The sequence below is a fragment of the Odocoileus virginianus genome, chromosome 14 (genome assembly GCF_023699985.2).
Source record: "Odocoileus virginianus isolate 20LAN1187 ecotype Illinois chromosome 14, Ovbor_1.2, whole genome shotgun sequence".
NCBI lineage: Eukaryota > Metazoa > Chordata > Mammalia > Artiodactyla > Cervidae > Odocoileus > Odocoileus virginianus.
Window position 1 is genome coordinate 31,528,755 of NC_069687.1, and position 16,890 is coordinate 31,545,644.

The 16,890-nt window shown below is 38.9% G+C and overlaps 1 protein-coding gene across 5 annotated transcripts in view; it reads right to left on the reverse strand.

Moving 5' to 3' along the window:
* RANBP3L (RAN binding protein 3 like) overlaps nt 1-16,890 on the reverse strand; it is a 54,370-nt gene that overhangs the window by 26,581 nt on the left and 10,899 nt on the right. For all 5 annotated transcript variants that reach the window (XM_070476586.1, XM_070476590.1, XM_020900511.2 and 2 more), the window contains exons 2-4: nt 1,925-1,983; nt 1,191-1,230; nt 612-689 (exon numbers count right to left, since the gene is read on the reverse strand). In XM_070476586.1, the coding sequence (XP_070332687.1) occupies nt 612-689; nt 1,191-1,230; nt 1,925-1,983 (177 nt within the window). The remainder of the gene's footprint in view (nt 1-611; nt 690-1,190; nt 1,231-1,924; nt 1,984-16,890) is intronic.

Genomic DNA, 16,890 nt, shown 5'->3' on the forward strand with positions numbered 1-16,890 from the left:
TGCTGCTGCTAAGTCGCTTCAGTCGTGTCCGACTCTGTGCGACCCCATAGACGGCAGCCCACCAGGCTCTCCCGTCCCTGGGATTCTCCAGGCAGGAACACTGGGGTGGGTTGCCATTTCCTTCTCCAATGCATGAAAGTGAAAAGTGAATGTGAAGTCGTTTAGTTGTGTCTGACTCTTAGCGACCCCATGGACTGCAGCCTACCAGGCTCCTCCATCCATGGGATTTTCCAGGCTTCCTTAGAAGGAAATCGCAGTTTGCCCTAATTGTAAAGTTAATTCTGTAGCTAGTTTCTGTAATGCAGAAACTTTAGGAACACAGCAAAATACAAAGGGAGGTGGGTGTTCAAATACCTTGTAGTCCCATTTTATCTAAGATAACCATTAACATCGTGGCTTATGTCCTCTCGGTCTTTTTTTCCGATGTTGCTAAGTTGAATTTTAAATAATAACTCACTGTATTCTTTAGACTGCTGTTTTCACATAACAATATATTAGAAACACCATCCAATGGGTATATTTTTAAACATTGCCTGTCTGAAAATTTCCTAGTAGTATCACACTCAGAGTACACACAGCAGTGAACGCTCAACAGCCCAGGCTATACCTACCTCCTTGGTTCTGAGAAGCTGTAGTATGCCAAGTAAAAGATGAAGCCCGGAAACGCTTTCTTGAAAACTCATTGCATTCTGTAAGAAATTCAATGTGGAGGGTAAAATTGATTGCAATAACAAATTAGTTTCAATCCATGATATTAGAGGAGAAATATAATTTCCTTTTCTCTAGATATATCATTGTTTGAAAACATGTTAATTCCCGAAACTCAGTTTTAAATATTGGGGTTAATAGCTTGGTCATTATAAACTGACAGGCATATCATCGTACTGTGAAACAGTTAGACACAAGTGGCTTTGACAAAAAATAGTATACAAATTCTGAAATTGTATAGAGCATGTTTTTGGAAGGTTGGAGGACAAGCAGTGGAGAGTCATAGGCTTTTAGTATTGCTAACATAATATTTTCAGGGCCCTGTATGTCATCTTTCAAAACAAAAGCCAGTCTATCTGTGTGTTTAAAAACAAGAAAAAATGATTCGATTTTATATAGTCTGTGCCACATGTCAAAATGTTTTTCCCTACTTGTTTCTTGATAAAAAGATTGCTTTTGAAATATAAGATACAAATCATTACCACATTCTGCTGCTTCGTACAGGATGTCTTCTGCAGGTCTCTGGAAGGAAGCAAAGCTGCCAATGAGAGCTGAGTGTTTGCTATTTTCAAATAACATTTCCACCCTGTCGCTTCATAAGAGGGTTCTCAAAAGCCAGGTCTTTTCAGCTAGGCTAGGAAAAGCAGCTCACTAGGGGTTGGGTTTTTCTTTAGTTTTGGGCGTAGTAGGGTAAATTGTCTCCATAAGCAATAATGAGTAACAACAAAATACTAGTTAAGCTGAGGTTAAAATGCTACTAATACTATCATGTCTTTCAAAGTAAGTGATTTTAGTATGAGGCTGAAAAAAGCAAATGGAGTCCTTAAGATTTCTTTTGAATCATATATTGCAGTTTAGAGCTTATTTTATATCCATTTTAAGCTAGGTCAGTGGTCAGGACCCGTGATGAGCCTTAACTCATCTAATCTCTTTCAGTCCCTCCCCCTTCCCAGTCACTTCAAAAAAAAAAAAAAAACAGATAATTTTGGCAAAAATTATGTTATCCATAGTTTCGGGGTAAGGTCTCTGGCTTCCCATTTCAGCCAAATTGCTATCAGTAAATCCCTACTATGTAAATATTCTGAGTTCCAACTCTTGCTATGTGCAAAAGAATAAATTTATGCAGCAGTGATATCATTTAGTACAGCTAACTTCTCAAAATACTGTCTTCTTTGTCAAAGTAAAAATCAAACAAAGAAAAGTAACTTGACCTTACCTTAAAAGTTTGTTCTCTCTTTTCAAAAACAAATATTGGTTGAGCAATGATAGATTTTTCTGTAAAAGAAAAAGAACATTCAAGAAATCAAACAACACACTGACATTTCTAACACCAACAAAAAATACTTGGAGATATTTTGGTTTTGTATTTTCCCCTGCCTTTGGGCAAACTCCAAACTGTTTTATATGAATGGTTTAATTGGCATATTTACAAATGATTTTAACAGTTAATTACAGAAAGAAATACTTGGGGGAAGTAATATGTTTCCATAAATAGAGAGACCACTCCATTAAAAGAACATCCTTTAAGTGTTTAAGGAAAACAAAATACAATTACCTGCATTTAGAAACTCATCATGACACAGTGACTAACACTTTTAAAATAAAAAATAAAATAAAATAAAAATTTTTAAATTTTTTGAATAAAACATTTCAAAGGATAAAAAATCACATCTGAAAATAGTACTTCTACTTGGGTTGGATCTCAAATATAAATGGTATAGAAAAGATCTAGAATTAATTCATATTTCCTTGACTAGAGTAGATATATACTAAGTCATGTTTTCAGTATTTAGACTAAGAATCAGTTTTAAACAGTGCTGTAAAGTAACTAATTTGTCTTCAGCCCTTCCAAACTTATTAATCTTTCATATTTTTCTATCTTTGGTAATGATAGAAAGGAGCTCATTCACTCTAGGGTGTAAATGAGTGATGACAGCATTAAATATCAGTACTCTAAAATTCATGGGGAAGGTTATATAGTTGTAAAAAGCTTGGGCTCTGGAGTTAGGAAGGCGTGTGTTCAAATATAAATTCCACCAGTAATTGACAATATACTTTTGGAAACAATATGGCTATACCTTTAGTTTTTTTCCTCCCCCTCCCAAAAAAAAAGATTATAACAGTACTTACTTATGAGCTTAAGTGAAAATTAAATGGATTTTTAGATATAATTACCTAGATTTTGACAAGACCCAAAAAAAAGCCTGAAAGAAAAGATATTCAATATGTGGTGTGATACCAATCTTGATTCCAAAACTCACAGCTGACAGGCTAACTTATGACTGCACTTTCTGGATAAATCCAAATATGACCTCAGAACTTTTCTCATTTTAGACTTCCCGCAGCCATTACTGATGTGTTGTCCTGGTATAGAAGCTGAGGTAATTTGCCATCACTGGCTGAATAAATAGAAGTCTAGCTGAAGAATTTCGAGGAACTACCAGATAATTACATCTTTTATATGCCAAAAAGGGATTCTCCAGTTACTCACAATCTTATCCCATAATAGTGTGTCAAAACTCTGCCAGACCACCCACTGCCAGCTCCTGGGCCCCTGTGGACTTGGACACCTTCTTTCAGTCCAGCGAGATCAGTTTCATCTTTTTTTATGTAAGTGCTTCCTGTGCTGTCTGCCCTTGGAGCCAAGTGAACCACAGCAGAAAATGCTCAACAACATATTGGCATTGCCATCTAGATTAAACTGTAGCTCAACTCTTCCTTCTTTCTTAGAACAGGCTCCTTTTTCAACCATTACATTGGATGTAAGAAGTGAGATCTCTAATGACTTTGAAAGAAAATGGTTTTTGTGAATGTGTAGTGAAATACTTATAAACTAGAATTCTAAATGGTCCTCTTCTAAATTGGACTTAGAATAGTCATCCTTAAAGTAGTATGACTTGACCTAACTCTAAACAAATAGCAAGTTGACTTTTCCTCTATCAAAAAGAAAAAAAAAGGGCTAAGAACAGGCAGAAGTAATCTTCGGTGGCAGCATTAAGTAGGAAATTATACAGGGTTACTTGTAGTTTGGAAAGCATATGGTAAAGTAAGAAGGCAATTTTTATTCATCAGATCAACAAATATTTATTGATTATATATATTTACTAGATACACATTGTCTGTCTGAAGGGTTATTAGCCTCACTGTAGCCATCTTCTCTCCCTAACACTGTCCAGCTCATTAGTTAGAAAGCAGATTAGTTACCTGTTAGTTAGTTATCTATTAGTTAGAAAGGAGGTTAGTTATCTCCTCTCTCATCTAGTTTCTCTTCTCTCCCAAGGCCATCCTTTGACTCCAAAGACAAAGTTGAAAGTAAACACTTATCAAGCTGTTAGGTTCACAGCAATTTTCTAACCTGACCCAATAGGAAAACTTGAAAATAAGATCATGGCCCTTAAAGTGGTATATTTTAAATTTTATCCCTTTTTCTTTCTAATATGTTCATTGATCACTTGTTAATTAATCCTCTTATTCAACAAATATGTATTGAGGAATGACTATACCCAAGATACTTTGCAAGGCAAGAGAGAGAGGACAGTGGTATAAGATGAGGCTAAAGATGAAAATGGAGTTTTGAAAAGTCTTGCAGTTTGTGCCAAGGAGTTGTTGTTGTTTTTTTTTTATTCCAAGAAAGATAGAAAGCCAATAAGAGAGTTTAAGTTGGGGAGTGATTCACTCTGGTATGTATTTTGTTTTTGAAGATCACTCTGCCTGCTGTGTGGAAAATTGCTTAGAGGGGGAAGGGAATGAGGGAGAGGAAATAAGAAACCTAGGAGGATAGTCTAGATTCTAGAGGAGAACTGATAAGATTGCTCTTTATCTCTTTCTTAATCTCACATCCATGATTTTTTCAGGAAAATGGAACAATTAAAAGCTTAAAATACAGTCTTCTGTTAAAGGGAATGAAAATAAGGAGATGGGGAAGAAAAATTTTAAAGACTTAAAAAAATTTTGTTTTGCCTGTTTTAAGGTTCATGTAGCATTTAAAGAATGGCTATATTCATTGTTGTTTTCTGAAATGCTTTATTAAGAGAAGACATTCATTCATCCCACAAATGTTGTATTAAGTACTTGTAATGTAGAAGTGTGATGGTTTAGTCCCAAAGTTGTCTCCGACTCTTTGCGATCCCATGAACTGTGTAGCCTGCCAGGCTCCTCTGTCCATGAAATTCTCCAGGCAAGAATACTGGAGTGGGTTGCCACTTCCTGCTCCAAAGAATCTTCCTGACTCAGGGATCAAACCCATGTCTCCTGCTTGGCAGGCAGATTCTTTACTACTGAGCCACCTGGGAAGCCTGTTACATACAGGAGGGGCACAGAAAGTACCATCTATATAACTGAGTCCATCTCAGTTCACTTGTATTTCTGCTCCACAATGGAGGAATACTGTGGCCACGCACTTTTATCTGTCACCTTGTCTAAATTCATTCTTTAAATTTATTTGTGGATTAAATGTGGTTTCTACCATGTTTCCAGATACTTTCAGATGAGGAAACTGAGGCTCCGTTAAGCAATTTGCTGAAAGTCACACTAGTAGTAAGTGAGAAAAGCCTTTAAACCCAGAGCGCCCTCCTATAAAACCATTTTCTTAGCTCCCACAGGTCATACTAACATACCTACAACTCTACCAGCATAATGTTATGTTCTCAGTGTATGATACATACCATCCAGTACCACACCAGGGAAAAATCAGTATAAAATCATAGCACTTAACATTTTTTTAACCTTGTCAATGTTGATTGATCATGCATATGTACCTCTACTATGTCAGAAAATCACAATGAAGCAATAATAAATACTTGGGTAATTTTTTTTCGTTGGGGAACCAGAGAGCAGGGAAGAGAGGAACTACAAAGACAATGAAAACTGAAGGCAAATAATGGTGACAGAATTTTGGAAGCTATAAAGTAGAAGAATAAGTGATACCCTTAAGCCAGCTGTGGGGCTACTAAAGAGGCAAGCTGGCTGACTCCCCACAGAGCCACCAAAAGTCCAAGGATGGGTATCACTGAGTATTTCTGGAAGCAGAAGTGAAGACTGGCTGAAAATAGGAAGTAGTTTTGTCTATTTGAGAACCAAGCAACTGTCCCCCTCTCACTCAAGCAGAAGACTCAAGCGTTCCTCCCTAGAAAAGATGAAACAGCAGACAAAGCTTAAAGTGGAGGTTCTATAATGAAAAGATGGGCATTAGGTGAAAGTTTACATCCTCTGTTAGTTTCCTGCTGTTGCTATAGCAAATTAGGACAAGCCTGGTTCTTTAAAACAATACAAATTTATAATCTTAAAGTTCTGGAGGCCAGAAGTCTACACTGGGCCAGCAGGTTTGTGTTCCTTCTGGAAGTTCAGGAAAGACTCCATGTCCTTTGCTTTTCTAGCTTCTAGAGGCCACCTCATATCTTGACCTATGGCCCCGCATCACTCCAGTGTCTGCTTCTATTATCATATCTCCTTCTGGGACTCTGACAGTCACCTCCTTCTTTGTCCTATGATGACCTTTGTGAAGGCAGTGTGCCTATGCAAATCATCTAAGATAATCCCCCCATCTCAGATCCTTAACATCTACTGGGTTTCTTTTGCCATATAAAGTACACATTTATAGGTTCTGGGCATTAGGATATTGACATCTTTAGGGAGCTGTTATTCTGCCTATCATGCATACAAAATATTAAAGTTCTGAGCGCTCTCTACTCAGTGCACAGAACAGTGGCAGCCAGGTTTACTTCCTTTACGCAGGAAATTATAAGATTTTTCTCTGGATAGTCTGGCCAGTCCCAAAGAAGAGGAACAAAAGATACTGACAAAGGGATTTATTGGTGAAAGATCAAACCAGATGATGAGTCCCCAATTCAAGTGCACATAGCCGCCAATGAGCTTTTTAGTGAGTGCCCCTTTCTTAAATACAAGCAGGTAATCAAGGGTCACCAGACATAAAAATTCAATGATTGAGTGAGTGAACTGGAGGAAAGGAAATTTGAAGGAAAAGACTATACAGAGAGCTTAAGATATATTTTATAAAATTATATGTATATAATTTATTTTCATACATAATATATATATTAAAATTATATGTGCAATAAGCACATAATTAATATCTTCACAAATATGAAACATCCATGAAGCAAAATCAGAATACTATTTTTTTAGAAAAAGCAACACAGAGCAAGAATAAGCTTTTAGAAATTTAGACTTTAAAATATGTATCAAAAGAATCAATACTGGCTTAAAAAATCAATAGATTTGGAGAATAAAATTGTGTAAATAGCCCAGATAGCAAAGCAAAAGAACAGAAATGAAAAATATGAGAATATATAAAATATATAAAACTCAGAATATATAAAACTCAGATGATCAATCCAAGAACCACTTCAATACCTAATAGAAGCTCTGCTGCTAAGTCACATCAGTCATGTCCGACTCTATGCAACCCCACAGACAGCAGCCCAACAGGCTCCTCTGTCCCTGGGATTCTCCAGGCAAGAATGCTGGAGTGGGTTGCCATTTCCTTCTCCAGTGCATGAAAGTGAAAAGTGAAAGTGAAGTCATTCAGTCATGTCTGACTCTTAGCGACCCCATGGACTGTAGCCTACCAGGCTCCTCCATCCATGGGGTTCTCCAGGCAAGAGTACTGGAGTGGGTTACCACTTCCTTCTCTGAATAGAAGCTCTAGAGAAAGAGAATAAAGGAAAAAGATGGGATTAAATCATCAACAGATAAATCGTTAAAATTCCCCCAAATCAAAAGACCTAAGTTTCCAGTTTGAAAGAGCCAATACAATACTTAGAACAATACATGAAGAAAGAACGATACCTATGAAATCTTAGAACACTACAAAGAAAAGGTCCTATTAGCACAGAAAAGGGAGTAAAGTCACATACAAAGAGTCAGGTGACAGAATGGCTTTCGGAGTCACAACAACAATCCTGAAAAAAATTGGTATAGATGATTTTATTTACAAAGCAGAAACAGAGACACAGATGTAGGACTATGTATGGATACCAAGGGGGAAAGGCAGGAGGATGGGATGAATTGGTAGATTGGGATTGATATATAAACCCTTGACAGTAGTAGTGTTAGTTGCTAGTCATATCCGACTCTTTGTGACCCCATGGACTATAGCCCCCAGGCCCCTCTGTCCATGGGATTCTCCAGGCAAGAATACTGGAGTGGGTTGCCATTCTCTTCTCCAGAGAAACACTTGACACTATGTATAAAATAGGTAACTAATGAGAACCTACTGTGCTGCACAGGGAACTCTACTCAAGGCTCTGTGGTGACCTAAATGCGAAGGAAATTAAAAAAGAGGGGATATACATAGATGCATAGCTGATTCACTTTGTTCTACAGCAGCAACTAACACCATATTGTAAAGCAACTATATTCCAATAAAATTTTTTTAAAATAAGAAATCAAAGGAGCAATGCTTTTAACACTCTGAAGGGAAAAGATTTCCAATCTAAAACTATGGGCTAATATAAAGTATTGAGTAAGTGTAATGACATGATAAAAACATTTCCAACAGTGAACTCTCAAAATATGTATCCCGTATACACCCAGTCTCAGGATGCCTCTAAAGGATGTGCTTTACAAAAAGAGCTGGTAAACTAAGGAGCCAAGAAACAGGGGCACCCACTCAAGAAGAGATGAAGGCAACCTCTAGGAAAATAGTGAGAGGATAGCCCAGGACGACCACAGTACACCAATGGCAGAGAAAAACCAGTCCACCATGGGGGAGGTCCCTGAAGAAATGCTAGAAAAGAAGTCTCCCAAAAGATGGAAGTAAAAGCAGTTGAATATCTCAAGTAACTAAATATTTTGAAATGATATTTAGATCATTTGAAAGTTTGGGGATTGACTGGAAACTAGTACGTGGAGAACTGAGAAAACAAAACAAAACTATGACACAATCACTAAATCCAGAAGAAACAAAATTTGAGCAGTAAAAGAAAAGTAATCAAAATATATTACATGGTTACAGTGATATGATTACTGAATATTGATGTAATCATACTTCTAATATAATGATTTTGGGAAGATGGGGGAATGAAAAGTGTACATGTGGTGGTGGTAGTAGTTGAAGGGGTCAGAGAATCTATGAAAGAAACCTAAGTTCTTCCATAGTTCCAAACCACTAGCACCTAAACATAAATATAAAGGGGTATTAAAATTTAAAAAAGAGGTATTAAAAATAGATGTGTAAATATAAAGAGGTAGCACTAAATGCCTGGTACTTGGTTATAGGCCAGAATACTGGAGTGGGTAGCCTTTCCCTTCTCCAGGGGATCTTCCCAACCCAGGGATCAAACCCAGGTCTCCCACATTGCGGGCAGATTCTTTACCAGCTGAGCCACAAGGGAAGCCCAAGAATACTAGAATGGGTAGCCTATCCCTTCTCCAGGGGATCTTCCCAACCCAGGAATTGAACCAGGGTCTCCTGCATTGCAGGCAGATTCTTTACCAACTGAGTTATCAGGAAAGCCCTGGTTATATGAAGGTTAATACAAAAGACAGCTTTGAGTTGGATGCTGTTACTTCTGGGGACCCAGAAAAAAGGCAGAGAAAGGAGCAAGGAGGAGATTGCAATTTTTTTCTAGAAAAGTCTTGTAGGACTATTTGGTTCCTTAAATCACGTGGTTGCAATCTCCTCGCTCCTTTCTCTGCCTTTTTTCTGGGTCCCCAGAAGTAACAGCATCCAACTCACAGCTGTCTTTTGTATTAACCTTCATATAACCAGGGCTTTTGGAAAAAGAAAAACTAAGTTTAAAAATAATTTTTTTCTACCATAGTGTCAAACAGCCATGATTGAAGGACAGTTCTCATGCTCCTGACCAATGACAGACTTCTAATTGAGTTATATTGCTTAACAAGCATCCAGTATCTTATTTCTTGGATCTAACCGTTCTTTGCATAGAAATATATGGAAATAAAGGTGTCAGCAAGACTGATTCACTGGGTTCAGAGTGCAATGAAAACCTCTGAACGACTAAAGATCTACTCTTCATAAAGCTGTCTAATCTATTGAAAGGCATTTTATGTTCTTGTCCTTCACCTTCATTCAAAACACTCCTTCACCTCTCCAAACAAGAATGAAATCTTGTGCATGATGCCTAATGATGGAGCTTTGTCCTTCAGGATTCTAAGGTAATGTTTGGTCAGTGTTAACAGTAAATATACACTCCTTTTCTCCCCGTTCTAATGTGTACCATCATTTCCCCCCAAATTTTGGGTGAGTTGTAAGGTCTTGTTCCTACCATCCCCCCCACCCCAATATATTTAATTAGCACTCAATCTCTGAAAAAGCTATTTCATGTAGAAAAGTAAGTGATGGGTTTTCAGCCATCTCGAAGGAGGAGGTTTGAAAGTATCCACTGAGCCAAAAGTAGATCTGGAAGAGAAGGAAGAGACAGAACGGAGTGCCTTTGGCTGAGAGTCCCAGTGGGCATGGGCGCAGGCAGCTCCAGGGGCCCCCGGTTTCTGCTATATAGCTTCTCCCACCTAGAATCTGGCAGACTGCTTCATCTTGCTTGGTAGTTTAGAATAGTTAAGTTGAAAATTCAGTTCTCCAGATTGGATAGAACATGGCTAATGCAACTAGGGCTGAAAAGGTTGTGGAAACAATCTTGGCAGGAAAGACAGTGGCAACAGTACCCCTGGGAAGACTGAGCATTGCCAAATGGGTCACCTCTAATTGCTACTAGGAGAATTATCCACTTGGACTGGGGCCCTGCATTTTCCTCCTGGATCTTCCCACGTGTCTCTGCCACATCCTCTTTTCTCATTTCTTCTGTGCAGTCTCACCCCAGGCTCCAGTACTGTCCTTTATGTCACTGTACTCTTCTCTTCTTTCACTCGTGTCTGGCTCTCTCAACGGCTCAGAGCATGGATTTTGAAGTTATGAAGTCAGATAATCCTAGAGATGTGCTTTAAAAAGAGGAACATCCCTGTCCCTCAGAGGCTCAGATGGTAAAAGTGTCTGCCTACAATGTGGAAGACCAGGGTTCAATTCCTGGGTTGGGAAGGTCCCCTGGAGAAGAAAATGGCAACCCACTCCAGTACTCTTGCCTTGAAAATCCCATGGGTGGAGGAGCCTGGTAGGCTACAGTCCATGGGGTCGCAAAGAGTCAGACACGACTGAGCAATTTCACTTTCACAAGGCTTAGCTCTCTTATCTCTCTTGGTATATATTTTCAAAGGCTTGTTATGAATGAAGAGGGAAGCCATGTGTGCATGTATGACTACCTGGAACAGCTTCTTCAAACTTTTTTGGAGCAAGGCAGAATTTCTATCCGTCCATCTGCCATATACACACACATCTCGACACATATCTGCTTCCCTGGTGGCTCAGTAAAGAATCCGCCTGCAAAGCAGGAGACTCGGGTTAGATCCCTAGGTTGGGAGGATCCCCTGGAGAAGAGAATGGCAACCCACTCCAGTATTTTTGCCTGGGAAATCCCATGAACAGAGGAGTCTGGCGGGTTACAGTCCGTGAAGTTGCAAGAGTCAGACACGACTGAGCAACTAAACCACCTACACATATCCAGGTATATGCATCCTTATGGATACATGCATGCCTAAACATATGGCAATATGTCAGAGCACAGTCTGCACAGAAGACACTCAAAGTTAGCGTCCCTGCCCTCCTCCCCTCCAGTCCTATGACACGGCCATCACCTAGCTACCCTGTTAGCTCTAGGGAAAATTTCTCATTGTGCCTCAAAGGTCTTTCCTTTTCCTTTCACTCATTACCTTATTCTTATCCCTGGTTTTCTTCTCACTTCTCCTTGTTGCACTCCTCTTTCTTTTTATTTTTTAATATCAGAAAGTTTCAGAATTCAGGCCATAGTCATGGTCCATTGATAGTTTTAGAGGTCCTTTCTCCTCAAAGTGTGGTCCATACAGACCAGCAACATTGACTGGGACTTGATAGAAATGCAGTCTCTTGGGCCCCATCCCAGACTACTGCCTGAGAATCTGCATTTTGCAATATCCACAGCTGGTTTGTGTTCATGTTTGAGGAACAGTCCTCTTGAGCATCTTTAGGTGTCTGCCCACTGAGACCAAATTTAGGAAGATGGAAGTGGAGACTCTTGTGGAGTTAGTGGCTAAACTTCCAGACATTTTGAGTAAACTGACAGTGAATAAGAAAATAATTCTACTCAAACCACATACTATGATTATTTTGATTCAGTATAAGATGAAGTCAAGGGCTACTCTGAAGACCTAAAAAGAAATGTCTATAGTTAGGATATTGAAATCAGTCATTCAGATATTCTGCTTGAAACAAAGAATGATTTCCTCTCTGATGCATTTTCATTCTTCTGTTTTAATAATATGTCAGAAATTTGAGTAAAGGAAATTTTTTTTTAGAAAATATTTTGGCTTGGGTTTATTAAATATCCCAAATGTTAAAATGCTTATTTCTGCAAAGCAAAAATTTAGCCTGAAAGCATAAACTACATCATTTTGTCAGAGTACAAAGATTTTTCAACAGGAATTTAAAACATCTAAAGTCTCAACTATAAAAATATTTTGTAGAAAAAAGATAAATTATGGCAGGTGATCTTAATCTCTCTATGGAACCTCAGGAAGAAGAGATGTAGAAGGTCTGAATCACAATCTTGATTTTGAAAAAGCTTCAAATCTATAAATATTAAATAAATTATTATAAGATAGTTTGAACAAATGACAACTTACAGCCCCAAAAGAAAAAGGAATCTGTGCCAATTCATGATGGAACTATAGACATAAGACATTCTGTACTCATCTCTAGCTATCTATGGAGGAACTCTGTAAAAATGCAAAAGCCATGAACTGAATAACAAATTACCCACCAAAATATTTTTAAAAATATGTCTTTATAAAAGGAGATGGTAAAGCCACAGTCATTGTTAACTATGATGGGACACTCTTGATTCTCCTTTATCAGATGCTTTGTACTGACTGACTTGAAGGTAAAATAATCAGGACCCCAGAGGGAAACAGGCGATTCATACCAGAAATTGCCAAGTTGAACCTCACAAAGCACCAGCTCAACTTGAGACATAAGAGAAATGGATGCTGTTGGAACAATTCCAGCCTGGTCGTCCCTGCTTAAATTATAGCCAATTGTGTACTATGAATGCAAGTATGTTGTAATAAATACAGTATATGAAGTCAAAGGGAGCTTCCTTGGTGGCTCAGTTGGTAAAGAATCCACCTGCAATGCAGGAAACCCAGGTTTGATCCCTGGGTGGGAAGATCACCTGGGGAAGGAAATAGCTACCCACTCCAATATTCTTGCCTGGAGAATCCATCAACAGAGGAGCCTGGCAGGCTACAGTCCATGGGGTCACAAAGAGTCAGACACGACTAAGCATCTGAGCATATTATTATATGAAGTAAAAGGAGAAAACACTGACTTTTTTCAACCCAGTTGTGAATTTTTTGAACTGTTCTAGATTTTCGTTGGAAATGGAGTTATAAATTGCCTACTCTAAGAAATCTAACATTTTTGATTCATTGTGAGCACACACTTGAGATAAAAAGAATAAAACAAAGGAAGCTATTCTTTTTCTCATCAATACCACGCTGATAAATAACTCATTTTCAGAATGGGGCATTCTAAAAAGGACATTGTAGAAGAAGATGAGAAAACTCTCTCTCAACCCACTGAAAACAACCATTACCACCAAGAACTTTGTCTAATCCATCCCACTTTCTGAATTCATCTGCTTCTTATGCTGCTAATCTTCACGAGATCCATTCATTGTGAATTCCAAAGACTTTAGATTCTTTTCTCCACTGGTTTGTGTTGTTGTTGTTGTTCAGTCACTAAGTCATGTTTGACTTTCTGTGACCTCATGGACTGCAGCACACTAGGCTTTCCTGTCCTTCACTACCTCCCGGAGTTTGTTCAAACTCGTGTCCATTGAGTTGATGGTACTATCTAACCATCTCATCCTCTGCCACCCCCTTCTCCTTTTGCCTGGTTTGTATGTTGGTCTAAAATCTAGACACAGATCAATTTTGAAAAACAAAGACATAAAAATAAAGTATCTGATGTGAGCCAGAACCAAAAAGAACCAGAAGCCGTATCACACAGAGAACTTGCTACCCTTCTGGAGGTGGGACCAAGGCCCTGAAACACCTCACCCTAACCTCAACACCAAATCATTCTGCTTAGTTTATAATCCAGTCATAGGTGACAGTGGGCTATGGCCAGTGAATTGGTTTCATTTGCATTTTAGAATATGGAAATTTGCAGTAGAAACAATTCAGTTGAAGGCAAACTCTCATTTCTTAAAACCATTTACTTCACTAATGTCATTATAGGGCTTCCCTGGTAAAAGATCCATCTGCAGTGCAGAAGATGCGGGAGACATAAGATCGATCCCTAGGTCGGGAAGCTCCCCTGGAGAAGGAAATGGCAAATCACTCCACAATTCTTGCCTGGACAGAGGAGCCTGGCGGGCTACAGTCCATCGGGTCACAAAGAGTTGGACACGACTAAACATGCATGCATAATGTCATCATAAATATGGAAGTTCACAGATTTTAAAAAACAGAGAACTTTCATTAAGTCATTTGATACAGAGCACCTGGCAATATCACTGTTGATCAAAACACAGTGTGATGGAAGAAACTGGCTTTATATTTTTGAGAGTTCTGTAATGGATCCCAAAAGACATGGTTGTCATGTGCAGTGTGCTTTATACTGGGGAATGATCTGTGAGTTGAACGGTTTCACGACCTTCTTGTTTTCCAACAGATGTTTTCAACAGCCTACACAGCATACTCCATTAAATTTTACTATTGTTTCACTGTCAAAACATGACTCTTCGAATTATTTCTTTCTTTTTAAAACAGTACCATATGGCATGCTTATGCATATCATGACTATTTTTTAACCTTTTGCCTTTTGAAATATTTAACTTTACATGACCTAAAAGTTAGACCTTGCTGATCTCCCGTGGTGCTTGTTTTATGCATATGTGTAAAGTGAAAATATATATTTGCATCACACTTCACCTGTTATAAAATATCTTTAAATATATTACTCTTGGTGACTAAATAAATGACTACCAGTGGCAGGAAGTGTGTTTTAAAAACCTAAACTAAAAAAAAACAAAAACAAAAACCTAAACTTTGCCAAAAACCAGACTGAATTAAAATCCCATCTCCTCAACTCACTGTGTGAGCTAAGGCAGGTCATTTGACCCTCTGGGCCCAAATTTACTCATCTGTAATTAAATAGGAATAGTAAGACTTGACAAAGTTGTAAGGATTAAATGAGGTAATGTAGATAAAATGCTAAGCCCCAGTACCTGGCATGTGAGAAATGCTCAGTAAACTGCAGCTCTTACTACATGATATAATCCTCAAGAGGTAAGTTATTAGACCCTTGGATCATGAGACAGCTAAGGCTTCAGAATTACAAAAGGTACACAAGGTCACACAGCTAGTACTTAGAAATCTTAGACTAAAACACACGAGTGTGTGTGCGTGCTAAGCCACTTCAGTCGTGTCCAACTCTTTGCAACCCTATGGACCATTGCCCACCAGGCTCCTCTGTCCACGGAATTCTCCAGGCAAGAACACTGGAGTGGGTTGCCATGCCCTCCTCCAGGGAATCTTTCTGACCCAGGGATTGAACTTGGGTCTCTTATGTCTCCTGCATTGGCAGGCAAGTTCTTTACTACTAGCATCAACCAGGAAGCCCCAAAATACATGAGAGCCGACTCCAAACTTCATGGTTTTTCCTCTAAGGAAGGCTCCCTCTTGGCTTAGTTAAACGTCTGCTTCACAGTTTTTCTTCTGATGCTGTGATGTACCTGGGTTGCAGTAGCCCTCCTGCTTCTGTAGTCTATACGAGACAGGTTGATATGTCATCCCAGACTATGTGTATCTTCCTGCACTTCTGTTTTGCCATCTGTAGACATGCAAGATGCTTCACTTACTCTTACCATTTTCTGTTTGTATTCTGACTTTTAAGAGGTTTGTTTGAGAATATGGGCAGGCAAATGGCATGGTAAGCCTAGCAATTTAAAACCTCCATGTTTTAATAAACATGGTTTAATAAGCCTAAATTAAAAAAACCTTTATTTTCAGCCACTGGTGAAAATGACTCAGAAGAATGCATTGCTTTTGACAAAACACACCCAATTTCTCCATAATTTGAAGGTGTTATTTTATCTATAAATATTACATAGAGAATATAAACTAAGTATGCTTTTGTGATCAGGTTACCTGTCATCTTCAACGACGTGGACATGTTTGTCAGCAGCAAACATGAGCCCTCTGGACTGACAATGCTAGAAAGGGCTGTTGGCGCTTCCTCTCCACCGTTCCTTCTTTTGTGCCCGTGGGGTAATAAAGATGCAGAACGTGTCCTGTGCTGTTCCTAGTCCACTCAGAGCCATTTGGAAATACATATTGCATTTGACAGCATTTATAAATCACATCTTTTCCCCTCAGAATAACTTGCAGTGTGAAAATGCTTCCATATGTTAGAAGTGGGTCTCTCCATTTTGGTGAGGGAGGAGGGAATGGAAATATAGTCTGGGTTTCATGGCATGTTGAAGATAAGTATTGTACAGGTTTAAAATGGTGTCTGTTAATTTTAAGTAATTCTCTAGTGTTCGCTGCTCTGCTAAAATTGAATAGGTGATTTTGACACAAAATACTTTATTAGTAGTAATTAAATCACTCTTCACAAAGACTATTAATAAGTCAACATAGCTGAAATGCCACTTCATAGATTGAATCCAGATAAATTGAAGCTGTTCCTCTTCAGTACAGAAGCACCCTATTTTTAAATTCCCCCATAGAGAGGCTTGACTGAAACTTCTTACAATTCCCAAACTCTTTTCCTTAAACGTATGTCTCTTTGCCCTGAGCCTTTGAGCTAGCAGGAGAAAAGGCTCGTTGTTTTCCAGCTTCACAGGAATAAATGGATCTTATTCCACTGAGAATAAGACCTCAGAGGCCTACCAGGAAGCAAGGAGCACAGCTGCCACCAAGCCCGCTCACAAACCTGGACGTCTCCGACCCCATTCTCCTGGGAGCTGGCAGAAGCGACCCCCAAGGTCAGCACTCACCCTCACCTTCCCCCTGGTGAGAACTGAAGTGCCTTGTGAGCCCTCGGGCACAGAAATGGAGCAGAAATATTGGGCTCTGCCTGTGGGTGGTTCAGCACTCAAGGTCTCA